We start from the raw sequence: 27,366 nt of genomic DNA on the forward strand, positions 1-27,366 counted from the left end.
AGAACTACAGGGTAAAGTGGATTATAATCCCTATTATTTAGTACAGGAATTGAATGACTGATTTCCAGTGCTTTTGAAGCATTTGAAGTGTCAAAGCTTTGAGGAAAAAAAATTAGAAACTTTTGACAATAAAAATTAAAATTCTACTTGTCCTTATTAAAAACATCTTCACAATCTCAATTTTAACGATGGTGTCTGCAGTGATCCCTCCTGTTCCTTTTCTCTCCATGCAGGTCCATTAACACCCTAGGCCAGGAAGAAGGCTGAGACCTAACCCATAAATAGAGAACAAACACCATATCCCACTTACAGTTCCAGCAACATGGGTAAAGCTGGAAGCTGTTAACATGTTAACACATGTGGTTTATAAACTGAAGCTCCTGGGCACCAAATGCTATGGTATCTTTTACTGAGGAAAAAAATGACAAATACGTTATCTTAAAACTAATCAGCAAAGACTTGTTCTGTTCATGAGTTTGTTTATTAAAAAGGTAGTATAAAACACAACCCCTTCAAGAAACAAATTGAAGACAAAGGGTATTCTCAGATGCTGTCACAAGGCAGTCTAGACATTAATTAAATACCATTTCCTTTGTAATCTGCTTTTCTAAAGGATAAATCAAAATGATTAATTTATTGAAATAAAATCACCTGTCAGAAAAAATTCCAAGTCTACTTACTGAAAAGTTTAATCTAACAATTTACTTTCATATTACAGAATGAGCAAAAAACCAGTTTGCTGCAAAAGGTTTCATAATTCTATAAATATTTTACAGAACTTCCAGAGTATCCTGACAGTAAGATGTCAACCTATAATGAGCACTACAATACACACAAGTCAAATCAACACAAATACACAACTCCCAGAATTAATTTACCATACTGCAGTATGGTTCCTCAAATGCAAAAATAAAAATAAGAATTTAAAATCCAATTAAAAATGATAAGATTTTTGGTTGTTTTTTTTTTTTTTTTTTCCAAATTTGGTTTGGTTTAGGTTCAAGAATTCAGGGTATAAATATTCACAAATGACAAGTTTGGGTTTCTATGAAGCATTCAACATGTTCAAGTTTTCTTAAGTGAATTGAGCTAATTAATCTAAAATGCACTGCATTTAACATATTAAAGATTTTAAGTGAATTGTAATCCTTATACAAAACCTAAGCTGTATGAGGGACTGAAATTCAATTTTAAAGAATCTTTAAAAGCCAGTAAGAGAAACAGATAAACATTTTGATGCAAAATGAAATTAATTCTCTCTTTACACCTGTATACAATCATTCAAAAACCTGCAGAGAAAAAAAAAAAAAAAAAAAAAAGAGAAAACCTTCTAAAAAGGCTTTTGGGGCTTTTTGTTTCCAGGTGTCTATCCTGGCCATGTTTCTCCAGCTACATCATTTCTGGTGAATACCTGCAAATCCATAAAAATTCCTTCCTATCAAACCACTGAACAGTATTTGATTTTAAACCAAACTACCAATTTATCCTGAAGCTAAGCTCTTATTTTGGATGGTTCAGAAAGTGATTCTGCCAAATTCTGCTGAAGGATCAGTTCATACTCTGTCGTACTGTACTTAAGTGGCATACATTTTGTTACACTGAATATTGGTAGCAACAGCTATTTCTCTAGTTCAGAATTGAGCAAAAATAATTATCCACAAATTGTTTCAGCCTGCTGCTAGTGATTGATTTAATCATATACAGAGGAAAGGAGACATTCTCTTAAAATGAACCTCTCACCAAAAGCAAAGGGATGGAGGAACATGTAGTACACTGGAACACTGGAATGGAACCTAAAAAAACCTTAGAAACTGAGCAAAAAGGTTCTTTTTGTCACTTCTAACGAGCAAGAAAAGTATTAGAAAACACTTTTAATTAAAGAAAAAATAAAGTGAAAATTCCTTTAGTGTTTTAATTTCTTACCAGTTTATGTCTGATGCTGATCAGTAAGAAAAGTATGTAAGTTTAAAAAGCAACTCAGCTTATTCAGATTTGTTAAAATTTCTTATTAAACATTACTGTTCTATACTAGAAGAATTTCATAATCATACTTCAAAATACCAATTTTAACATCTAATTTTTTTTTAAATTTTGGTTCAGACTGATTTATAAAAACTTCATTAATTAAAAATAATTTCATAAATCATTTCAAAAAGGAAAACATCTAAAGAATTTGGTTTTAATGAAAATCTGCTGAAAAGAGTCACAGCTGCATTAACCTCTCCTTGGACTACTAAATGCCTCAACTCAATGAATAGTTTATAAAAATATATTTTTACATTTTACTGGGGAAAATAGAGGTAGACAAAAGGAAAATATGAGTTTGAGTATAATGCCACACTTGAGAACAACATACTTGCACAGAAAAATAGCTTTTATTTCTTAAGAATCTTAGTTAATAGGAAAGCCAATAAAGCATTTGGTCTCAGTCTTTTTTGGTGCACTACTTTAGTGTGAAGTCTATAGGAGAACGTGAAAGGACTAAGAGCACATTGAACTTCTGCAGTAAGCCAGTCAAATTTGCACATCAACTGGAGGGACGAAGGTTCACTGCACATACAACAATTCCTTATTTTTCAAAGTCTTATTTCTTATTAGTAACACTAACCTTGTTTTCCATATTTGATACCATGATCAGGCTTCATAGAACTTAACAGGTTTTAGACATATTTCCACAAGTTTCCCTACATCAGTTGAAATTCCACTGTAAAAGAAGGGATTTAACTGTGTAGTATTATATAACTGGACTCCCTTAAAAAAAAAGTAAACAAAACACAAGAGTGAGAGATCTAAAGCCAGGAGTCTAGAAGCTGGAAGAAAAAAAAGAGCACTGAAAGCAATATTCACCATACTAAATTACACTCCTCACATACAAACACTTCCAGCTCTCAAAAGTCTGTGGTGCTTCTTACCAATAAAAATAACTGAGGCAGAAGCAACACAACCCAGAAACATATCTGAATACACCACTACATGCAGCTACTAAATAGGCAGTGTTCCAGATTCCCTGAATTCTTCAAACATCTGCTTTGCTGAAACACACAATCCACATACTTGGAAAGATGAGAAAACGGACTTTTTTCAGCTGGCAAGAGCTACATCTCTTCTTTATACTGCAACTTAAAGTGGGAAATTTGTCATATCAGCCTATTATGAGCCCCCAGACTTTTAACCCCTAAATTCAAAATATGACAGCTACTTTTGTCACAAGAGATGACACATTGTGACAAAAATTTATATATAATATTAAATTTATATAATTTTTGACCACAGTGTCAAGTGATAACTTAGATGCTTTTGTTGGCATAGCCAACCACACATATTGACTATATATTAAAAAAACTCCAACAAAATAAACTTAGACAACCATACAGAATCCAAGAAAAAAATCTGTATGATAATCTTGGAGCACAAGATTTGAAAATAACATTTTCAGATTACCTCATGACAGAAGCACAGGAATTAGCAACTATAGTTTCTTGCAACCCAGGATGAATTAAAAACATTCAAAGGATCCTCCCTGCAAATGTGCACTGGTGATCATCCATATGAACAGCATGTTACAAATTTTTAATTGTTTAGTGCCTAAATCCATGTTCTTCTATGCTTACCTATCAAAGTAAAGAATTCTAAATTAAGAATGACTATGCCCAAAACAGCTCCCCCCAGTTCTTTTTGAAAACCTGCCACTTAATAAGATATCTAAAGTTAGAATATCTTCTAAGTCTTTGCTTTCGGAAATATTTTGAAGAGGACTATCATTTGCTTCTTCCACCTAAGAGCATTATTTGAAAGCATTTTAACATTTCTAACTTTTGCACAACAAACTGCAGTTTGAGCTGCCAAAAGCATTTAAATTTTATGAAATACAAAGATCCTCTCCACTGCAAAGAGCACACAGAACTAAACTAAAATGCTGAGGAAAACTCACCTTCATCATGTTAACAAAGTTAATGAAAAACCCTTACTTTAATATAAAAGCAAGAACTAATTAAGCCACCACAAAAATTAAAAGCCTATTTTGATACCTACTGCATACAGACCATCAGAGTGTAAAACCAATGTTACTATGGCCTAGAATATGTGTGTTCATGCATTTCTAGTCTCCCTGACACAATTCCAGCCTCTATCCAACATCAACAGAATATCTAAACAGGGGAAAGAAAAATTAATTTGCTGAATGCTGTGATTTAATAACCTCTCTTCACTCATTTTGCCTTAGGATTGCTATGGCAGCACTGTCTGCCACTTTCTTTACACTTGTGACCTGATACTACTTATCATCTGCTACATAAGACATAGCAACACATCCAATGCATTCACCCTATATGGATCACAGCACCTGCTCCATAAAATGATCCAACGTACCAGGACACAGATTATTGAAACACCGAGTTCCAAGGGCTCAGGAAAATTAACAGTACAATCCACAAATCTTGTAAAAGCTTTGCATTGCGTAAGTTACATATAGTTACATAAACTTAAGGGTTGGAACTTATTTCACACTCACATGATGAAACACTGGCAAGCATAGTTAGGGCAAAAGAAGCCTGATGAGTTTTACTGCATTTTAGGCAACTTGAGTTACTAAACCTGAACAGCCAATTAATACAAACTTTTAGAACCTCATTAAATACTGCTTTTAATGAAAACTTCAAAGCACACAGATGATGACATTCTAATATACCTATATTCATATGAATATTGTCTGCAGTCATCATGAAGAAAGGGATACACTCAAACATCACCCTAAAAATCACACTTTCTTAAAGCATTAAAGATGTTATGTATCAGCTTCACCATCGCTGTCTGCAACACTGCTGTCTGTGGATGGAGCTCCATCTTCATTAATACCCTCACCATTATTCTCCCTCTTATGAGCTTCAACATTTGCATCCTCCTTAGGTGTGTCATTAACCTCTGGAGGTTGTTTCCCTTCCGGCAGTTTAAAACTACTTGACGCTGAATCCGAATCAGCTGTCGTTAGCTGCTCCTTGGCATCAGGATCCCCTAAAAATGACTCCCACACCTTGAGCCTTTCTTCCCTTTCTCTTGCAGTCTCCTCCACCTGTTAAAGAAGTGTTTATACATATCATTACAGAGACATACTTGTCAAAGTGAGGATTTACACTGATAAAATTAAACAAATATTTATATTACAGAAATACCTCAATGCTGATGTGAACTAATGATCTGTACATCCAGTGGCTAATGCCCTAAGCTGACACTTTCAGTACTCAAACAGGTCCTCTAATTTTTTGCTAAGTTGAATAATTGAGAATGATTTTTGGAGACATTCTACAGCTTTTGAAGAGAAGCAAGATAATGCAGGCATGGGCAGGGGAAGAGTATGGGGACAGAAATGCCAAGCACTCCTAGAATTCAAGCAGATTTACTGTTTGGAAGACATATTTGATAAAATAAAACCATGAAACGTTACCTGATAATCTGTTACACCATCCCATGTTTCAGCACTGAGCTGACGGCCACCAAACCACCTTCCATTTAGAGTCAGCTTGCACAGATCAGCTTCTGTTGCTTCTTTAAATGACACAGAAGCAACACCATCAGGGTGCCTCTGTAAGGACAGGCAAGCTGCATTTAATAATATTCTAACTAATGCATTCATTCCAACACCCTTTAAATTGTCTTGTAAAATCAATCAGGATATAGCTCTATTCCAACCATGCATAATCACGTTTGAAAAGCTCAGTTTTCAAGTTTCCATATGTTGTTCTATTAGCACACAGAATACAATTTCTGAACACAGAAAACAAAAACAACTTCAGCTAGCTTAGCTACAAATAATGTATCCATACACTTTCAAACTTGTAACACGCATCCAAGCTCCTGGGAAGAGTTAGCTTGCCTTTAGGTATGCTGAAGTGCTTAGACATTAAGTTCCAGAAGTTTTAAAGTGCCGAAAGATTAAATCAAGTTTCCATAAAGTAAACACACCCAAATGAATGCTCCGCTCATATTTAAAGCGGCCTAAATGTTTTGCACCTTTGCACATTACATCAGTTCTGCCAACACAACATATAAAAGTACCTACATCAAATATGAGAACCTTCTTTACTTGACCAAACTTTTCACACTCTGTCCGCAGATCTTCTCTTATCTCATTTAACACTAAAGGGTCCTCCTACAAAGCAATTACACAGCTTTAATTAAACACAAGCACTCCTCTCAGCTTTATTTTTGCTCCATCTCCAGTGGAGCACATCTCTCAATCCGTTACAAGTCCAAAAATTAAGTGCTGTTATGCTGCATTTTCAAAGCCACCTGGGAGTTGGCAGATAGCTCTTATCTGAATTTAATAAATACTACTTGTTAATAAAGCTATTTTGTGCTCGTTTCTTCGTTCTAACCATTACTGTTGTTTACTCCTCTTTCCATCCCAGAAAGGCATTTTGTCAGACATATATGTTTCCCAGACAGTGAAAAACCCTGACTTGAAAAACACATCCTTACCAATATTTTTTCTTGCTTTTGGAGAGAGATGAATGAATTTAAAGCAGATGTTTGACACAGGAGAATGCCCTTCCCAAACAGCAAGTTTAATTTTGTTTTCATCTGCTTAGAATTTTGCTACAATAATTTGTATGGCAGAAAGGTCAGTCATGTTAACTTCTAACAGCACAACCTACAGAAGTAAACTGCATCTTCCTACCTCAAAGTCCTTGGGGTGAAACATATTCCTGATAATAACGATGCGTTCATGGCGCATTCGAGTTGTCCCATCTTTCTTCTCCGGCCTCCAATCCAGCTGTCTAATGAAATGAAGCAACAGTAAGAAGATATTGTTGCGGCTCTCTTCAGTTTCTACAAGTATTTGTTGAAAAAAAATCATTAATTTGGCATTTCTTGCACTATATTAACATATATTTTGACACAAATAGTGAAGTTATTCTTCTAAAAAACACAGTAATTACCCAGGTTTACTACTGCTGCAAAGCATTTAAAGTTTTAAGCTACTTAAAGGCTCCTAGAGGGAATACAAATAATTTTTCAAGGAAAAGTATTTTCTTTAAAACACAAGAAAATATTTATGAAGCACTAATTCCCTCCTAATATCAACTCAGATAAAGGAACCAGCTGTTTCCATGTGCAACTAAAATGCCAGTATTTCACTATTTTTTCCTAACTTATTCTGTAAAAAAGGAGATCCACTATTCCCCTAGGTAAAATTTAACTACTTTTATTTAAAAGAACATGAAAGAATACCTCGACTCTTACACAGGCATTACTACAAGATGCATTTTGTTCCCCAGTGTAGAGCCACTAACACAAACTAGCCATGTAACCCAGCACATCTGTTCTAGGACTTTGCCTTCTCATGGCAAATCTTACTTCTTGTAGAAATGCCTACTTCATATTCCTATTACAAGAAAACTCACACATTTACTTACACTTTTAAATCTCAAGATCATACACTGAGGTGGGGAAAATCTTAAGTTTCTTTTTGTATTTGCTACTTTATCTGAAGAAAACTCAGATTTCCAATGAGAGCAGTTAAACCAGTAAATTATGCCCTTAAACTCAAAAGGAACACTGTCCTTTTATTCATAAAAATTGCTGTCAAAAGCAATTTTGTAATTTTCATGCACCTGCTGCCAGTGTATCTTTGGGGCAAATACACTTCTGGTTTTAATCAGTAAGGTATCAAGTAGCCTTTGCTCCCCTTAACTATAGGAAAACATTTCCACATTACTATTCACAATGCTAGTGGAATGTTGCTTTCATTGAAGTATCAAAAATACTCAAACTTTTCTTTTCTTCTGCATCTTCTTGGTTCCAAAAGGCAAAAGAACAATTTTTAAGTGACAAAAGCAATGAAACAAAGTACAACTCAAAACTCAGTATATTTTATAGCAGAGAGAGATGTCTGGGGGAATCTACAGAGATATTTTAGTATTTGTTCCTGTGGCAGCCAGCATTTCTTGCCCTCTGCAACTACTGCAGTATGGCACTAAATATCCGTGAGCAGCAAGAACGTTATGACCTTCCAGCAGTAAGGCCCGATATTGTGACAGAACTTGCACGCTCTTTTCTACTGAAGAGGAAAAGAGTTTATTTCCCCCAAGTTGTAATATTTTCTTCTGCATCTGAAGGCACCATTGTTCCCTATATATTGTTTTAATGCGTGAATCACAAAGAAATTCATTATATCAACTTAATCTAGGTGTTACTCCCCTTAAAACGTGCAATAGTTAAGCTGTTGCACTGTCAGACACGACTTTAACTTCTGCAAAACTTAGAATTGTATTTGAAAGAAAGCACCACTTTGCTAATAGCACTTAGAATTCAAGCAATATTTTACTAAAATAAAAAATACAAACTTCTGCTGCTGCGACAACTTCTTCTTGTAGTCTTTACATTTTTTCTTCTTTTTGCTTGCATCATACTCCCCCTTCAGTTGGAACTTTGCAACCTCCACATGCAATTTATAGCCTCGGATTTCTGCTTCATCCAGAAGCCTCAAAGCAAGTTGAACTGATTCTCTCTATTTGAAGATAAAACACAGTACAAACTTTAAAGCACGTGGTGAAATCAAATTGCATTCCAATAACACGTCATTAAGTATACTGTGCTAAGAATCAAGTCCCTGTCACTGAAAACCATAATGCCATCTTCTGACACACAGCTGGCACCGTTTTCTTGATCAAAATTAAGTATTTCTTCACTCCTGTTGTAACTGATTAATACCTCCAAAAGCAGCTGCATATTTTTCATTCAAATATGTCACAGACACTAAACTGTAATATCCAAGCAAGCTGATGAACTTAAAAGCAAGAATAAAAAGGTTTCAGGAGACTGATTTCCCATAAAACTTGTATCATTTTCCAAGAAGAGACTCGTAAGTAATTTTTAATGTTTTTCTAAAAGTCCTTTAGAGTGAACACAGTATTTATGCTTGGGCACTTCACAGCCCAACTACTACAATTACAAAAACAGCGGAGACTATAAACCATTTGATTTAGTACTGCCTAGTGCTTCTTGCAGAACTAAAGCCAGCTGCACTTGCGATCACCATCTTTCCAAATGATTCACAAGTGAAACACATAAGGAAATAGCACTGCAGCCTAAACTTACAGCTTAATAAAAAATGAAAGCACAGTTTTGAACCACACCAGTTCTCAATTAAAAGCTGTAAATACAGGACTACAGTATGTTCCTTCCTGGCTGGATATTTCTGTATTCTTGGTTACAAAGTGGCATATTTTCAAAGCAAAAGGTGAGGAGCCTCCCATTTCAACTCTCTGGCACCCAAGACAGCAACAGGTAGAGAGACATGTTCAGCAGGTATTATGGCCATTTCTAGACAGAGAGTGAGGTTGCATAAGAGGAAACAAATGAGGTAAGTGGGCATTTCTGGAATAAATCTTTAAAACAGACACTTATATTCCAAACTGTGCTTTAGATTTTCACGAATCTTCTGAATGTGACTCTGAAACAACAGCCACGTGTGTCTTCAAAGGGATGGAAAAACTGCATTTCAGTGCACCACTGACCTTCAGATAACAACAGAGGCCATCTCCTTTAAGATTTCCTTCCTTATCTTTGTACAGCTTGATCTTGTGTTCTTCTGTCTGAGGATCTCGCATGATGATACCACATTTTGACATGACTTGTACAAATTCATCTTTTGTAATGTCTGGAGGTAAACCTGCATAAAAAATTCAAAAAGAAGGCTTAAATATGGTCTATTAAAAAAAAAAAACAAAACAAAACAAAACCCAAAAACCTCATTAGAACAAATCTTCCTATAGTGCTTCTTTAAATAAAATATATCAAAAAAAAGGACAACATTTTACATACACTGCAAGAAACCACTGTCCCTGGGCATTACCTTCTAAGCATTACTTCATACCAGTGTTTTGAAAATCCCTGTACTTTGTCATAGGTGTAATGCACAGAAAGATCTCTGTGCTCCCTAATATGCACACCTAGATATTTATTGTCACACGTCATCAACACTGCAGTGGACACAAAGGCCTCTCCAAATGTATCTCTCCTGCCCAAGCTTCAAGTTCCACTGCATTTCTAGGTATCAGACAATCCACCCCCCCTGTAAAAACATGACCTATAAAGAGACAACTGTTTTCTCTATTCACAAATTCAATAAAGAGTAACTGATAACGTATAGAGATTTTAAGATATGAACCCTGAATTGAGGATAAGAAAAAAAACAAAATGGATGAGAAAATTATGTGGATGTCCCATGCTAGTTTGGCCTGCAAAGATTTTTGAAAATGCAAGTATGAGCACTCCTGTGACTGCTCACAACCACCAAGTGTACCTAAGTATATGCATCTAGAGATGGCACCCCACCATCCAAAAGAGGAAGAAAAATGCCACAATAAGTGCACAGATAATTTCATTTGAGATTTCACATTACTTTCTCACTCTGTTCCCAACATTTTTTTACTTTTTCCTCCTTCTTACCTAATAATTATTTATTAGAGCAAATGAAAACTCTAGATTAAGTGATGTGTATAGTCAGTCCACTATCTCATCACAAACTTGTCATTATCCTATACGTTAAAAGCCTGCAGAAATTGTTTTTATTATAAAAAAATAAATTAGCAACTTAGCTGACACAGCTCACAGAATATCCTATTTAACATATAAAAGCACGGAATACATTCACTCTACATCTTTCCCCCACATATCCAATTTAAAGGTCACAGACATGCAGTCAGGAACATTACAATAAGTAGCTTGCAAGTGACAGACCGAATAGATAATATTAAGAGACATATATGAGTCTCTCTTACCATCTTTAGCTCAAAGTAGATAAATAAATACTATTACTTACCTGTCACATAAACATTTGTGTTTCTGTCTTCTTCAACATGAAACCACCCTAAATACAAGAGTTTAATTCAGTTATAGTAATACATCATGGGAGCATACACATTTATAATCCATCAGATTTATAAGAATTTCTGCTTGCTCACAGGGAGCTCTGAACACGCCTTAATTTGCTTTTTTCCTCCTTATATACAGATTTAGGAGGATACCTAAACACACACAATTTTAGAACCATTCTGCAAATTACCAGCATAACCTTACCTTTGCTGTACTAGATAATAACGATCAACTGCCAGTTTTCCCTCAGTACAATACAGGTCACAGCCTGCACAGAGAGAAATGTTTTGTCACTTACCTGGCTCTAGCTTCCTTTTTTCTGATTTTTGTTTTGGATCTGTTTGTTTTTGTCCCATCTCATTTGCTGATGGCTGTGTTCCTGGTGTCTTAGAACTTACTGGTTGCTTACTTTCAGTGGCTGTACCAGAAGCAGATGAAGTATCTGTCTCATCTGCATGGAAGCCATAGTTGGCATGATAGGTTGCCAGGAAATCTTCTGTTATCTGAAGAGAAATTAGGATAATTATTACAATATTTCAAAGAAATATAAATTCAGGCTTGTATTTTAACATTAGTTAGGTAACAGTAATTTTCTAATCTGTCAACATAGAAAACAACAGTATTTTAAAACTTGTTAAATTATCTTTGCAAAGCCATAAGCCATACACACAACAAGAACAATCAGTTCAGGCATTACCTGAAGTAGACCAAGACACAAACTCCATACAGCATATGTAGTTTTTATGAAAACATTTCACAAGTTCTGCCATTTTTCAAACAAAGCTTTCTGCTTTCCATGTGAATTGGATCTGCCTGAAGGACAGAAACCAAGCACTCCTGGCTGTGGTTAAGTGGTAAAGTGACTTATCCACAGAGGATGAATGACTGAAATTTGCCAGCATCTGCCTTTTCATTGAATCATTCCCATATATGACATAAATATATGTTGACAGACAATAAATATTGCACTTAACGAGACATTTAACACATTGCTTCTAAGGCAATAGGCTTTACTTTATATCCTACAAATAGATAAAGAATTAGCTTCATCTTTTCCAGAGAGATTGTATTTAGATAAAATATCAGTTTGGCCAAAGCCTATGTTTTAGAGGTCAAAATAAAAGAAAAAAAACCCACAAATTACACCCAGTACTTCCAGCCACTAGCAATCACATGCAGAGATATATCATAGCTGCTTTTGTTAGCATACGCATTATGAAGTATTTTCTGAATTAGCACACTCTGAAATAGTTTTCCTCAAAACCGAGTCTTAACCTTCAAAAATTTTACCTGACTCTGACCTTTGCTGCACTTGCATGATCTGTATTCAAAAGGGAACAAAACTTAAGGCGATTAAGCTATTGTAAGAGAGCAATTTCAAGTCAGCAGTGAAAATGTAATCTCTTATCTTCCATAGTGATTTGAAGCTTGATGTTTCAACTCTAAAATTTCATTATAACAAATCAGAAAAGCAAAATTGACAGTATCAGGCTTGTCAGGAATAATGCCAGATGGAGTTATGGAGCCCCATAACTTTAAAGGTTAGAACAAAATAGCTCTTAAGCTAAACAAGATTTTCCACATACCTCAATAAAAAATGTAAATGGCTGCTCTTACAGGTATAACGTAACACACCGTCAAGACAAAGAAACAGTACAACCAGATTTAACTAAGAAAACTCTGCTCTTATCAGGTTCATTATCTTTGACATTAGCCATCTTAGCAAATCCTTAGTGCCATAGCTGATGAGTTCCAGAGTATTAAGAAGCTTCTATACTTGCTGGTGAACATTAATTAATTTTCATTAATTAATTAATTATTAATTTTTATCAGAGAACCTACTAGTAAATTAGGTTAAACCTGCAATAGGATTGTTTTTCAGCTTCCAGTGGAACTGCATTCTGTGAAAACTTCCATTTATTTTTAGCAAATCATCTACCATGGATTATCAAATTTTGCCACTCGGTAACAAAGATTTTTTTTGCATAAAATGCTATCATCCTACCATATAACCATTACCACTACTTTACCTAAAAATGTTTTTTTACAAGCACAGAGGAGTTTATAGACATATAAAGGCTTTTATTGGAACTTCTGTGATACCACCATGATACCACCAGAAACAAGTAGTCACAGAACTACTTCCTGGGGACCTCAATCCAATTCTGGTGGAGAACATCACAGAGATCAGTCCTACCTACACCTCATGCAGTTTGGGGTGATTAAGCTTATAGGAAAAGAAACACATAACTACAGGACATGTGAGTGGGTAATTAACTGCTGGTCCCACTGAAATGGAAAGGAATAGATTAACCAAAACAAGAACAGATACCCTGTGCTTGCAGGTGACAGCCAACGGCTGCATTTTCACAGCAAATGATGCAACCAGCAGATTAATTCCATACGTTATTTTTTGCTATGTCTATGAAGCATTTAAAAAGTTGGTATTCATCAATGCAGTACCATTGGAATAAAAATAATTAAATAATAAATGATGTTACAATTGCTTCTATCAAATATTTTGTTGTCTCCAAATTTTTCTGGGGAATTGTGGCAGATAATATCATTCACTTTTTGCACTGCTTTGAAATGTGCTTTAGTGGAAGTTCAGCAGACACTGTATTCCCAAAGCAGAGCTGCAGTGCAACCCCAGTCCGTAGATAACCAATTACTTAGGCCAGTCAGAATATCTTCACCTTTTGTCAAGAAACAGAGATTAAAATTTCATTACTGCCCATGGAGAAAGAAGTACAGGTTCTGGTTACAACAGCCTCTTTAGTTTATCTGGGTAAAAAATTCTTTTAGTAAACATCAGCCAAAAGAAGTAACCTGAAAAACTCTATGGCAGCCAGCTGGGTAAAGAATCTTTGTGCAGCACTAAGGATCATGGATAGATCACCAACTTCTATTATACATCATATTCTTGAATGAACTTTTCTGCTCTTATTTAAGCTGTAGAACCCTCAATGTTATCTCTTCTCAAAGGCAGAATAAATAGGAAAAGCACTCAGGAAAGATGAATGCTACTAATAAGAGACACATTTCAAAACAAAGGTGAGAAGAAGTGGAAGAAACTGGAGCAAAACAAGAAAAACCCTTTTAAAATTTACTGTGATTACTGGATAAAGTAGTCCACAGGGAGCCAGGAATACTCATTTCTCCACCACTCCACTTTGTGAGTCTGGATTTTTCACATTTTGCCCCTCCATAAGCCATCTGCTCCACAAACACCTTCCTAGGTTTGCACACATTCAAACTTGGCACTACAGGCTTCACTCTCACTCACTGTCTGAATTGCAATGAATTCACAGTCACAAACTAGAATTGGCACATTACATCCATCAAGTAGATGCCATAAAATATCTTAATATTAAATTAAATAATTGCCCTCATTCATTGCTGTATGATAACAAAACTACTACTTCATTTGCAGATCAGTAGATTGTCTCAACACAATAAAATTATGTTCATTCTCCCCTTGAAGAGCCATGCTATTATGCAAAGATCATATCTTATACCTAAAACATTTAACAATTTTTTAAAAAAATGAGAAACGGCAACATATTTCCATGCCTGGAATGCCACATGACTAATACACTTATTCTTCAAGTGCACTTCTCAGACAGAAGGAGATGGAACAACACATATCTCATTTAATTTTCAGATAACAATAAAAGAGGCATAATACTACTCTATTTTCATCTAGACCTCGTAACATACTAAATTATTTCTACACTGCCCACAAAGAGATCGCCACAGCTGCTGTGTGAGAGAGAGAGACCTAAACACATCCTAAACAGGCATCTCCGATCAACATCCACAAATATAACCGTGACTTCATCCTAGGCCCGAGCAACCCTACAGATTCTCCGCCAAGGCGAACAGCCAACGCACTGCTCCTCACAACAGCGCAGCCGGTCAAAGACGGAGACGACACCGTGGTTTTGCCTGTAAAAAGGTGTGTTTTGGTGCTGCTGAGACCTCGCAGCAGATGCGATGCGGCTGAATGTAGACACCTCCGTACTGACGAGATCCGGTATCAACAGCTCCTTCTTCTCCCCATTCCTCGGGGCTCCCCCGTACCCACCTTGGGGAACCATGCCTTCTTCTCCAGGTCCCACTCGTAGGCAGCCCCGTCCGCAGGGTCCACATAGGTAAACGGGTCAGACTCGCCCTTGCCTTCACCCTCGGCTGGCTTGGCCTCATACTGCTGCTGGAGCTGCAGCTGTCGGTAGAACTCCTCGTTTCCGTCCTTGCCGCTCATCCTGCGCCGTTCACTGGGCCTCGGGGACCCGCGTTCCTTCCGCCGCCGCCTGAAGCCCGCCCCTCTCGATGGCGGGAGTGAGCGCAGACGGCCCCGGCCCCGGCCCCGGCCCCGGCCCCGGCGCGCACAACACCGGAAACACCCCACCGGCCACCGTACCTTCCGCCCGCCCCGCCCCTACACCCTGAGCTGTAGCCAATGAGACGAGCGGCGGATGGTCATGCGGGCGCAGGGCACGAGGGAGGGGAGCCAACCCTGGGGAGCTCGGAGCTGGCGCGCGCAGGAGGCGGGGTATGCTTTCCCGTTTCTGGGCGGACCCTGAGGTCAGTGGGTCCCCCGTGGGAAGGGGCGGTCGCGACAGTGGCCGTGTCGCTTTTTCTCTTGTGGTTTTTTTTTTTTTCCCCTTTCTGTTCACCGTCAGGATGCCGCGCTCTTTTACCACAAGCAGGGGCTCGGCATGAGGGCAGCTGCCCGTGGCGCCCCAGACTGCTTTGGGCGAGAGGCTGCACTTTGATGGGCTTTGCACGGGGACTACTGCAGCTTTACTTGCATGATAAATAGAAGTTTGGGGTACAGGAAGTCCTCCCTGCTGCATGCTTTTCCTTGTTGCGCCTACGACAGCACTAGCCAGTGAAGCGGCTTGCTGCCAGTGGTGCTGTGCAGGGCTGGCTGTTTGGCATTGGAAGTGTACTCATGTCCTACTAGAGGCAAAGATAGAACCAGAAGTAGAAAAATGGGATTGAAGTGGCACTCTAAATGTCAAGAAATCAGTGCTTCTCTTTGCCCTCTTGGCTGAGGGTGTCGAGCGGTTGTGTTCCCTTAGGAAAGGGTTGGTACGTCCTATTCGGTCTATTGGCTTCAATATTTGGCTATCCTGTTGGCTTACTATTTCCTATTGGCGTCCTATTTGGTTTCAAAACACTCAATTCCTTCCGCATTAATGCAGTCTGCAGTTACTACTGTGTCTGTGGATACTTAAATATTTTAAATACAAATTTCCCTCAGTTAAAAGCTCTTCATCTAGTGTCATCTACTTTTTTTGGTTTTTACAGTGTAGCCCAGACAGAATTACATCAAAATTGAATTTTAATTGCTAATGTATTTAAAAGTTTTTCTATTTAGAGGATGAAGCAGCACACTCTCCGTGTTTTCTTTTGCAAACCTTAACCTAGAGCTATAAAACCTCATATATCAGTGTACATGTTAATAAAGAAAACTGAGCTGAACAGCCCTAGCAAAGCTGGCAGTGGCTGGTTGCCAGAGGCAAAACAATCTTTCCACTCAGAAATAAAAATTATAAACAGAAATTTTTTGGAAATTAGTATAACAGGAACAAATATACAGACTGGAATTATAATAAAATCCAAGACATGACTGGGAAGCTCTGCAGGGAGAGACAAACATCAGCTCCCTGCCTGGGCACCAGGCTGTCAGATGAAATGAATGAGGACATAGAGTTCTAGTAGCCTTTGGCTGTTGCACAAAGAACATCCAACCTGTCCTAGTTTGAAGGACAGGTGTCTGCCGATGAAGGCAGAAGTTTTCCTTTGAAATAGAGACTTTAATTCCACTCCCCCCAAGTATTATAAACGTTTGAATCAAAGACTCTGAGGCAGAGATAAGGGGGTAGGAATAACAGCTCTTTTACTAATATATCTAACCGTACAAGCAGAAACAACAGCAGTTGTTACAATTACCAACACAACAGAACAGATAACTCGGTTCCAGTCCTTTCTTTAGCTGCAGGCACGCTCTCTAGAGAACAGGCGGGAGCGGAGGCGGGAGCGGCAGCCGCAGCCGCGCCGGTCTCAGGTGGGAACGGGCTGGAAAGCAGCTCCTCGCTCACCGTTCGGGTTCTGGTGGTCAGCTGTGTCCGCAGAGGCAGGAGGCTGAAGCAGGGCAGATGCAGGGCAGGTGATCGCGGAGGGTCTGGCTCTCCTGCATTCGGCCGCGTGGCTGCAGACGGGGTTCCTTCTCCGAGCTCCCAAAAACACGAGTCCCCTCCGGAAGCACGAGTGCCCCTCTCGAAGCCGATCCCACCTACCCCTTTTGTCCAGAGTCGTCAAAGATCCTGGGTGTAACCGGCCAGCTCCATTGGCAGAATAATGGGAAAAATTCTTTAAATTGACACAGTAATAGAAAAACACTCAACCCCCAACAAAACTTTAATAATGACATCTTTGATGCTTCAAGAATTTTCTCTCGGCAAGGCTATTAGGGTAGTTGTCCAAAGATTGCCTTGTGATCCTTTACAAACTTACCACCTAAGGGACATTTGTCTTCACTTTTGAACATTTACTGGATTTTGGAGTGCTCATGAGAGGTTTTACATAAACTGAGCCTGATTATAAAATTTGGAATTGGGTAGATGTTTGGAAATCAGATAATCATAGCCTTAAACGTTGTAAGACAAATATAAACTGCTTGTTTTATTTTTGCAGGGTTTTTAATATTTATTACCTGAGTGATTGCACTGAGGTCTGTACAGCTTTCCCTACTGTGCAGATCTGCCTACACTGAGGCACTGGGATAGTCCTGGGGAGCAGGAAATCCAAATTTATTCTCAATCCAATGGGAGTGAGAGCGTACTTGTGTGTAGCAGGGTTAATGCTCAGTAAATCTTCTCTGCACACTTTGATGCAGTTATGGGAACAAACTGCCTCAAGTTCCCTCAGACTTCCTTCACATCACAGAAAGTGTGACAGCAGCTGCTGCGGCGCAGCCTCCAATGGTGCCACTGCCATCTGCTCCTTCCTCCGTCATAAAGACACAGTGAACAGCCCAGGGAGACTACTCGGCTGGAAACTCATCATTTTGTGGCATTGAGACAACTTTCTTCTCAGTCTCACCCTTGCAATTATATAGGTCATAGCTGCACAAGCACTGCTGCTGCAAGCTGCATCTTCTGAGGAGGGTGCAAAGAGCTCAAGTGTTCCTACAGCTCAGATCAGTCCAAGCTGTCAAGAAATGGTGTTTTAAATCCTGGCAAAAAGTCTCAAAGTAAAGATTAAAAGGAGACATTAGCATGATGATTCTCTATCTGTGTCTGTGTGATACAAGCCAATTTTGGCCCGTCAAAGCTTATCGATGTTCCAAAGATGCAACCTGAATGTTGTCCTAGAGGTACCGCTGTGTTGAGTTGATGTGGCCATGGTTTACATTCTCCATTTCAAAGAGAAGCTTCTGCCTTTATTTGCAGATACCTTTCCTTCAAACCAGGACAACCACGTACTAAAAATACTGATACATTGGTTTTCTTGAAATGTCTTGGTCCCTTTAATAGGGGAACTGGCATTTTGCTGGCTAATCCTTAGTGAGGTAGACATTCTTTTCCTGAGCTGCTTTGTTATGTTAAATCAAGTAACTAATGACTAAGTACAGACAGGCTACTCCTCTTTGAGCTTTTCAGGGGTCTGGAGCCTGCAGATTGTTACACAGATTACTGAGAGTGATGAGAAGTCTTCATGGTAGGAAAAATTACAGAACCAGTACACATGTACTAAAAATTCAATATCCTGTCCCATGCGTGGAAATTCCACCTCACAGTTCACCTTGCACTGAGGGGACCATCTGTGGCAGAGCCAACAACTAAATGTTGATTAAAGCCTGTATTACATTTTTTAAGTAATGGTGATTGCAATATGTAAGCACTGTAGCTGTGTGTAGATTCGGGTTATTCTTTAATTGTAATATTCTCAACAGGAACACAGGACTGTCAACAGGCAGTCCATGCAAAATAAAATCAAACAATTTCTATGGGGACAGGATAGGGAGCTTTAAAATGGCTATAATTGTGTAACTACCTTTTATACTCAAGTCATTCATGCCTTAGCAGTGCTTTGACATATGTTTCTTAATTTTTGTGGATTTTAGGGGGGTGAACCAGAAACTTATACTAAAACTGTTGTTAATGTGAACATGAAATGTGTACATCTCATTCACAAAGCAAACTATAAAAAAGTACAACCTAGAAATTGTATTTTCTTTCTCAGTATGACTCCATATGAACACAACCTTTGAGGGAGTCTGCCTTTCAATAATTTGTGCCTTTTTTCTCTACCTATTCTTACACTGTGGACATAAACAGTGAACCTCTAATTATTCATCCCTTTTATTTGCTAGATAACACTCAATATTTCGTAAATAGATGGTCTTCCCATACACTCTTATAGTACACTTGTATTACTTAAGTGTGAAAGAACCTGGTTTTGGAACACCGAGAAAAGATTGCAAAGGAAGCAGCCCTTTTCCACTAAATCCAGTTATGGTAATGTGGAGACTTTCTATGGATAATGATATTGCAGGGAGTAGATGGAACGAATAATACCAGATTGGCTAGATAAAGATGTATGTTGACCCATATCTCACTTCTATTTATCATGCCATGAAGATTTGAAGGTACACAGAATAATTAAATGGTGGCTTGAAATATTGCTAGTCTTTAAACAGAACATTTCCAGAACATAGCAAAATCATCCATTTTTTAACAGGGTATATTAGCAGTAGAAAGACAATCCAGTTAAAGGGGTAGTTATACAAGCAAAAAGTAGCTGCATGCAAAGGAAGAAAAATTGTGAATTAGGAAACTGGGTTTTAAGGGCTACTGTGAGGTGTAGCCAAAGATTTTGAAGTGGGAAATTTGGTCTCTGACAAATTGTGAAGTCCAGAAACATCTGTTTCCCAAAGGCATTACTAAGCTACAATAAAGAATGCTGTAAGCGATGCTGTTTTTGATGAATATTTATTTTTTTTAGAATTCCCTATAGTAAGATGCAGGAAGATAAATGTTGGGTTCATAAGTTTGTAGGCTTATCTACTTATATCAGTCTCATGATGCAGCTCCATGAAGGAAACAGAGAAGAAGAAAATAGCAGTGCAACATGCTTCTCATATTTGTACATAACTCTCTACCAGGCAATTTGTTACACTGGGACAAAGAGAGTAAAATAAGGTCTCTGGAGTCTGCTGTGCCATAAATTGTATTTCTGTGCTATTGAATTTCCATTTATTTCAGTGATCCTATCCTAGTATGAAATTGGTGCAATCCATTTGAGAATAGTGCTTGTAGCCTTGCAGCTTGTAACATGAGGACTGTAGTAAAACAAGGGCAGGTGTGATGGGATTAAACTGGTCTGTTATTAACATGACAACAGAAGTTGTTTTGTAATTCCCCTGGGATTTATAGTTTAGCTTTATTTTTCTGATTAGAGCTGGCAACAGAGAGAGTCTGTAAATATATTTTTTCATTTTATAATCAACTTGGTTAATGGTGAATGACTGGATAGATTTCCAGCCATATGTTGCTAAGGGGCTCTGTGCAGTTGAAGGGGGGCTATACCTTCAAGGGTTTGTTAAAATTGAAGCTTCTGTGACTGACAGAATTCTTTTAATTCATATGTTGCAGCTTTTGTTCTATTTTTAAAGCACAAATTCTTTTTTGGAATAGAATCCCTTAGTTTAAACAATGGAGAATCTATTGTGTTTTCTATCACCAGCTTCCACAGAACAAAATTCTGGTTCAGGCAACACAAAATTCATAAAAATAAGTGTCACTCAAATATTTTGTAACATGGGGTAGGAAGACTTGCCTCTTGTACTTACTGATGGAAAAGCAGACCCTGCCAGCAGTGCTGCTGAACATGGACAGGCTGTCCTAATTTGCCTCTGCAAGCCCAGTCATAAAATCAGTGGAATTGAGCTTAGAAGGCTTATGGCATTAAGATAGCCTATCCTAATATTAAAAAGGGATACAACTTAAAGAATGAAAAATTAGTATAGTAGAAAAATCCAGCTCTTCAGTGTGCTTGAATATGTGTAGACCACTTAGATACAACCACATACACTACAGAAGGAGTGGATCTGTGCAGGTAAAGGGTCAGTTTGACTCTCCACTCCGTACATTTTTCACTTCAAACTCACTCTAGTCTGGTTTGGTGGATTGGACACAGGGTTCCATCTGAGAGAAATCCAGGTTGCGCCACTTTGGGATATAAAGTAAGGCAGGAGGGAATGTTTGAGCACTTCGATAAAGAACTCTGCACTATCAAGATGTTTTACCCATATATCACAAAGAATTTTACAAGTGTGGTTAAAGGTGATTATAACTTTCTCAGAGAGATGATCACCTTCTCATTCCTTTGACTTCCTTAGGAATATCCATCTCACTACAGTCAGCTCTTACCTAAAATTTCTAAGTAACTGACAGAGCAAGAGCTACTGTGGATCTGCCCCATAATGCTTTTTCTTTTTTTACTTCGCAGTGCTACAAACCTTAGCCTTCTTTCATTTTAGCATTCTTTCTCATATGATTACTCATTTTTAATATTCAGGACAAGAAAATAAATTAATCCAAAGTGTGCCTGGTTGATCATATTATGACCAAGTGGCTTTGCTTGCTTGCTGTCGATGCAAGTAGTTGTCAGAGGGAGGCCTCAGTCATGACTCAAAGAGTGAGTCACCAAGAACAAAATCATCCTTACAACCAATTCTTGCACCGACTCTACTAAGTCCTCTCCTGCCCAGTCCCAGAATCCCAGCTAGGAATCATGTTCATGCCTGGGAACATGAGTAATCCCTTTGAGCTTATGCTGGAAAGTTCAGCTGTTGCAGCTTCTTCCCCCACACAATTTGATTTCTTTATTCTGTATTTTGAAAAATGAGGAACTCCTGATGAACACACTTTCAGTGTCAGAGTAAGCCATGCACCTCTTTCCAGGATCCCAGTAGCAGTGACTTGATCACGACTCAATTTCTGTCCTTCTTCATTCCACATGGACTAAACACTTTCCTCTTCTTTTGTGATGCTATAATCCGTTAGCAGTGTAACACTGATTTCTGAGCCTTGCATGCTGCCTGTGACTGACAGGGCTCTGGTAGGAGAGCTGCTCTGAGGAGCACTGGGAGGCTTTGCACAGAATGCTACCTTGCAGCATGAGACTTGCTTTTTAAAATGTTGTCGGAAACTTTTACTCAGCCAATAAAGAGCAAAAGGGTTGACACAAGAATTGCTGAAAGCCAAGGTGCGGGAAAAAATAGTTGCCATCAGATGAAAGGTGGAAGCATCGACAGAAGTGTGGTATGTGAAAGAGCGGTACAGGTAGAGGATGTGGTTGGGCAACCAGCAGAAGGCAAAGAGAGCCACTAGCACCAGCACTGTCTTTGCAACTCTCTTGCGGGATTCAATCTACAAGAAAGTAATGCATAGCTGGTATTAATAGCAATTAGTAAAATGTTTGTGGTGTTGGAGCTGATTTGCAAAGGAATGTAAAAGTCTAAATGCATGAGTAACCAAAAAAGCAAAAAGTAAAAAGAAACTGAACAAACAAAAACCCCAAAACAGAAAAACTAAACAGAAAAATAAATCTATTTTATAATTTTTAAACAAAGTGTTCCCAGTGCATAGCACATTTCCTTTCCATTATAAATCATATGACACTTTCATCTAGACTAGGATTTTAAAATACAGCAATTAATGTGTCAGCTCACATGGATGAGGTCCCAGTGTTTAAAATTCAATGTTTTAACTCCTGAGTTTACAGGGTCGTGATAAAGCACGACAGACCCATCTCTCTTTAGGAAAAAGTGGACACTCACAAATGATGAGTCATGAGCATATGCCTGAGTGCACAGCTGAGCTTGGATTCAAATTTGGTATGGGCTGAGTTTGTGGAGCTTTTTACTCCATTATCAGGTAAAGTTTTGTACTTAAGAACTCGGATTTAATCAGCACAATAGACTTTGGAAAATTGGAGAGTTTAATGCTTGATCAGAGCTTACCTGCTTACGGGCATGACCATGTTCTTCTGCTGGCATGTTGGATGTACTTTTGTATAAAGTTCTGGCAATAAGAAAGTAGTAGACAGAAATGATGGCTAAGGGCACAATATAGAACACTAAGAAGCAAACCAAGGAGTGAGCTTCCTGCAGGATCTTCTCAGATACAGGATAGGGGGCACACGCCTCAAAAGTCACATTTTTCTCAGGATTGCTGAAAGAATAAAGATCTGAAAAAACAGCCTCTGGGATAGCGAATATCATGGAGACAATCCAAACACAGCCAGCTTTACAGCATGTCTTCAGGAGCACATCTGAAGTCTGCAGTTCCAAGGGTTTAACAATGGCTCTGTACCTAAAATGACCATCATCACTGTCAGAATAAACACAGGAATAATGCAAGCACTGACACTGAAAAATTGTTTAGGCTAAGGCCATTACTGTTCTTGCTAAACAAAGGGTGTTGGAATTTTCTTGGAAATGAAAACAGACACTAGCTCTTTGGAATTAAAATAGAAATGTAAAAATTAATTTCAAGCATGTATTGTAATGGATTGGGAGGCAGGAGTTGCCATTAAAACCTCCCTATGTAAAGATGACTTCTAAAGTTTGGATTTGGATCACTAAGGGCAATCATTACTCTTTATTTTATGACACTGCCTTGAAAGATAAACAAGGCAATTAGTATGCAAAATGATGAAGGTATGAAACAGGTTAACTATTTTATAAATAAAAGAAACCAAGCATGTTCACCCCTCCTTTCTTCCATCCTCCTAAGATCCCTGCTGAGTGCAGTGACCTGACTCAAAATAATGCCTCAGGATTCATTCATATTTATAAAGCAGGAGAGGGCACTGCTGTGGATTCATGCCTGTGATTCTGCAGCATGTGGACTGAGTCAGGCATATGAGAAAAATCTGGATTAATCTATGCATGTGTGATAATCTATGTGGAAGTGGGACATGGAAAAAGACCAACTTCCATGAAGGCAGATGAAGCACAGGAAACAATATGCCCTGCTCCTAAAGGACCAGGAAGTCTTAATAGTGCAGAAAGAAACAACCCCTCTGGGGGGGCACAAGGCTGGCATGAAAAGAAAGGTGGTGAAAAAGAATCCAGAGGATAAGACAGCTTAGTTGTACCATTTTGCACGAGCTGAGGGTCTGGTCTTTTTCTCCACTAGTCAAATTTAAATAGATAGCTGGAAGTTGGCTTGCTATTTATCGAATAAATACCTTTTTTATTGACTTTGGGTTTTTCTAGCATATTGGAAGACAACAGTCTGGCATTAAGCACATGACTGATTTGAGCTTGCTCTCTAAGTTTACAATGTAGTTACTCTGTGAGAATGTAGAGCAGAGTATTTCTATAACAGCTACCATGAAGAATTAAATACAGAAGGAAGTGTCTAAACCACAGAATAAGAGAAGAGTTGGGATTGGAAAGGATCTTTAAATGTCATCTAGTCATGGTGAATTCTGAATTGACGTCCTACAGGACCAAGACCTTGAAGTTACAATATATAGTTCAGTGTAAACATTAGCTTTATCTTCAGCAGTAGTTAAAAACCCTAAAATAAACCCAAACTAAAACAACAACATGGAGAGCAAAAGAGACAATTGTGCAATTACCTGTATCCCTGATTCATGTAACTTTTGATTACCATGTATTGCATACCTTAGCTAAAAGAAACACAAACAACCTAAGGACAGATTATAACGTGAATAGCCTGAAGACAAGAATTGGGATCACTGTCTTTTCTGACACAAGAGCCAGCACCATCAAATAATAGCTTGTGCAGTGAAGAAATAAAAGCAGCTGTTTTATATAGGCAATGAAAGTCATTGCTAAGCAAGTTCAAGAAGAGGCTGAATAAGTATCCAGAAGATAAGTTATTAAATAGACAGAAACCACATCTGTTCAGTGTCATCTGAAGACATAGGGTTAAAAATGTGTTTGGATAGAGGTTTTTTATTCTTTCTATTTGTATTTTCTTTTTCTCATACTACCACTTCTGGAGGCTGGTATTGGTCTACACAGATCCCTGATTTAACCCTATGTGCCATTCCTGTGCTGGCTGATTATTTTGGAGTACAGTAACAGCACGACTGGTAAAATTCTGAACATGTGAACAATTTGCTATTACATACAATCCATTATTGCTGGTAGAAAAGATAAAGATCTTTCTCTCTCTTAATACTAAATTTCATTTTTTGTTTTTCTACTTGTCGATGCTCCTGCTCCTTCTGATTGAACTGAAATCTCATCTTAGTTTGTTCATTCAAGAAAGAAGTACATAGAAAACAGATGGAGCACTTCCTGACAGCAGTCAGAACACTGATCTCTCCTAGCAATGCTGTTATTGCAACCTGAGTTTAATTTCATGACCCCTGGGCTAAAATATTTCTGTTAGAGGTGGAAGAACTACAAGAGAAAAAAAAAAAAAAAAAAATGCACTTTTCAAGGTGAAAATTACATTAGCCATCAAATCATGAGAGTCATTCCTTTGTCCCCTAGTCTGTTCTGTGGTTTGTTTTTGCTTTTTATCCCATGTCAGTCTTTTTATGTTCTTTTAAAGCCTCCCTGACTACATAGGTTAAAGAATTTTACTCATATTCAATTTTATTTTTCATCTTCCTTGACTACTTCACTGTACCACTAGATAGCACCAATATACTGTCTTTTTCCCAACTTAAGCCATTTCCCTTTTCTGTACAATTGAGAAAAACCCTTGTACTATACTTCAAACTAATAGAAGGTCAGAGGAGCTAAAGAGTTTTTCTCACTTCACTCCCTTGAAAAGAAGTGCCACAATTTTACTAACATGCATTTTTAAATTACATGGGAGACTGGTAGTGTGGGATTTTTAGTCTATTACAACGTGCCATTTAACACTGTGCAAAATGATAATATCTGCTATTTTAATAATTTCTAACTTCAAAACTGCAACATCTCCTGGCAAATCAGTTGCACGGACCCACCTGTCAGCACTGAGAACAGTCAGGGTAAACACTGATACTCCAACTGATGTTAACTGGATAAAAGACAGCAGCTTGCACCCAATTCTTCCGAATAGCCAGGTATCCACAATGTAACGTGTTGCATCTATAGGCACACATGTTAACAAAAGCAGCAGATCTCCAAATGCCAGGCTGGTGATGAAGATGTTGGGAACTGTCTGCATTGATTTAATCTTGAAAAAAACTTTGATGAGTATTGCATTTCCAAGGAGACCCACTGAAATGATCACAGCATATGTAACATAAATTGTGCAGAGTATTTCTAGTCCTGGAAAAGAGTCTTCAGTCCATTTTTCATTCGTGGTTTCATTATCAGAGCTTGATTTCAGTTCTGTACCATCCACAGATGTACACAAAGTCTGATTAGGTGATTGCAAGTATATTTGAGACATTTCATTAACTGTTTCTTCTCCCCAGGGTGGACTTCAATTGATCAAAAAAGTGTTTAATATTTAGCTTATAGCATATCATCAGGATCAATGGAAAGATACAGGTTTGTGTCTGAAATTCAGGTTCCTTTTGCACATTAACTACTTTCACTCCCTTCTGGATCTCAAAACAGGCGTAGGAGAAATGCACATAAATCTTGCACTGAACTGGGGAGGAGGAGATTTTTTTTATTGGCTTTTCAGCTAGTGGAACAGAGAGGGAGGAGGAAAAGAGAAATGGACTTCCTTTAAAGACATTAGCTGAAATGAGGTGGGTTTTTCCATGGAGATATGTTGTGTAAAAACCATAACATTAGGATTTATATGTTAAGTAGCAAACCTTTGTTACTGTTGTGCAAAATTTTTTTTAAATGAAAATAAAATGAAAACCTGAAATAGTTTTATCAATAGTATTGGTAAGCAGAGAATACAATAATTTCATACAAAATTCTTCAGTATACATTAATGGCAGAAAAAATATATCAGAATATAGTTAGTATTTGCTGAAAAAAGCTATAGAGATACACTATGGTCTGATTAGCCTTTCTATCACAGAAATGCAGTGACCGTCCAAAAGGAAATATAAAACCAAAATTTATGGCCACAATCCTGGTAGCACTTATCTTTTTTCCCTTGAAACAGTCACACTGACATCAAAACCAAAACTTAAGCTAGAGTCTGCACAACTGTATAGGCAGTTGCTGGATAGATGCCTGTTATCCTGCAATAACCCGTGTATGTATTGTCTTTGAATGGTACACCTGATAATTCAAATCTTCTGAGAGGAAAATTGCTTTTCCTGATGTTTTCTCAATCAGACATGTTAGTAGTAGTATGGGTTTTCTTATCTTTAGATAAGGCAACAGTCAAATATCAAATAATCTCATTATGTGTTCAAATCGTCTTACTTTGATGAACTCCTGATGAACTTCTCTGTAAACTAAGATACGAGAAATGTGGTGCATTGAGTTAAATTTCCTAAAATTAAGAATGCTGCAATCTAATT

The 27,366-nt window shown here is 37.9% G+C and overlaps 2 protein-coding genes across 2 annotated transcripts; both read right to left on the reverse strand.

Annotated features, from left to right (window-relative positions):
• Positions 1-486: 486 nt before the first annotated feature.
• On the reverse strand, positions 487-15,383 carry HTATSF1 (HIV-1 Tat specific factor 1). Its single transcript, XM_056491353.1, has 9 exons — positions 14,963-15,383; positions 11,174-11,378; positions 10,823-10,870; positions 9,516-9,670; positions 8,343-8,506; positions 6,674-6,773; positions 6,056-6,145; positions 5,441-5,578; positions 487-5,068 (listed from the first exon to the last, which is right to left on the reverse strand). Exons 1-9 carry the CDS (start codon positions 15,137-15,139, stop codon positions 4,784-4,786), a joined length of 1,362 nt encoding a protein of 453 aa, XP_056347328.1. The 5' UTR covers positions 15,140-15,383; the 3' UTR covers positions 487-4,783.
• BRS3 (bombesin receptor subtype 3) lies at positions 15,376-26,605 on the reverse strand. Its single transcript, XM_056491354.1, has 3 exons — positions 25,894-26,605; positions 22,916-23,267; positions 15,376-22,322 (listed from the first exon to the last, which is right to left on the reverse strand). Exons 1-3 carry the CDS (start codon positions 26,322-26,324, stop codon positions 21,915-21,917), a joined length of 1,191 nt encoding a protein of 396 aa, XP_056347329.1. The 5' UTR covers positions 26,325-26,605; the 3' UTR covers positions 15,376-21,914.
• Between the last annotated feature and the right edge of the window lie 761 nt (positions 26,606-27,366).

The sequence above is a fragment of the Oenanthe melanoleuca genome, chromosome 4A (genome assembly GCF_029582105.1).
Source record: "Oenanthe melanoleuca isolate GR-GAL-2019-014 chromosome 4A, OMel1.0, whole genome shotgun sequence".
NCBI lineage: Eukaryota > Metazoa > Chordata > Aves > Passeriformes > Muscicapidae > Oenanthe > Oenanthe melanoleuca.

What these genes read in the sequence shown, in the direction of transcription:
- HTATSF1 (XM_056491353.1), bottom strand. Translation starts at nt 15,139, where the DNA reads ATGAGCGGCAAGGACGGAAACGAGGAGTTCTACCGACAGCTGCAGCTC. An exon ending in AGAAGGCATGGTTCCCCAAG is followed by an intron (nt 11,379 to 14,962) that starts GTGGGTACGGGG and finishes ATTTCTCTTCAG; the next exon opens with ATAACAGAAGATTTCCTGGC. An exon ending in TTCACCCCAAGGACTTTGAG is followed by an intron (nt 6,146 to 6,673) that starts GTAGGAAGATGC and finishes ATTGCTTTGTAG; the next exon opens with GAGGACCCTTTAGTGTTAAA.
- BRS3 (XM_056491354.1), bottom strand. Translation starts at nt 26,324, where the DNA reads ATGTCTCAAATATACTTGCAATCACCTAATCAGACTTTGTGTACATCT. An exon ending in ACTGTTCTCAGTGCTGACAG is followed by an intron (nt 23,268 to 25,893) that starts GTGGGTCCGTGC and finishes TGGTCATTTTAG; the next exon opens with GTACAGAGCCATTGTTAAAC. An exon ending in ATGGTCATGCCCGTAAGCAG is followed by an intron (nt 22,323 to 22,915) that starts GTAAGCTCTGAT and finishes ACTTTCTTGTAG; the next exon opens with ATTGAATCCCGCAAGAGAGT.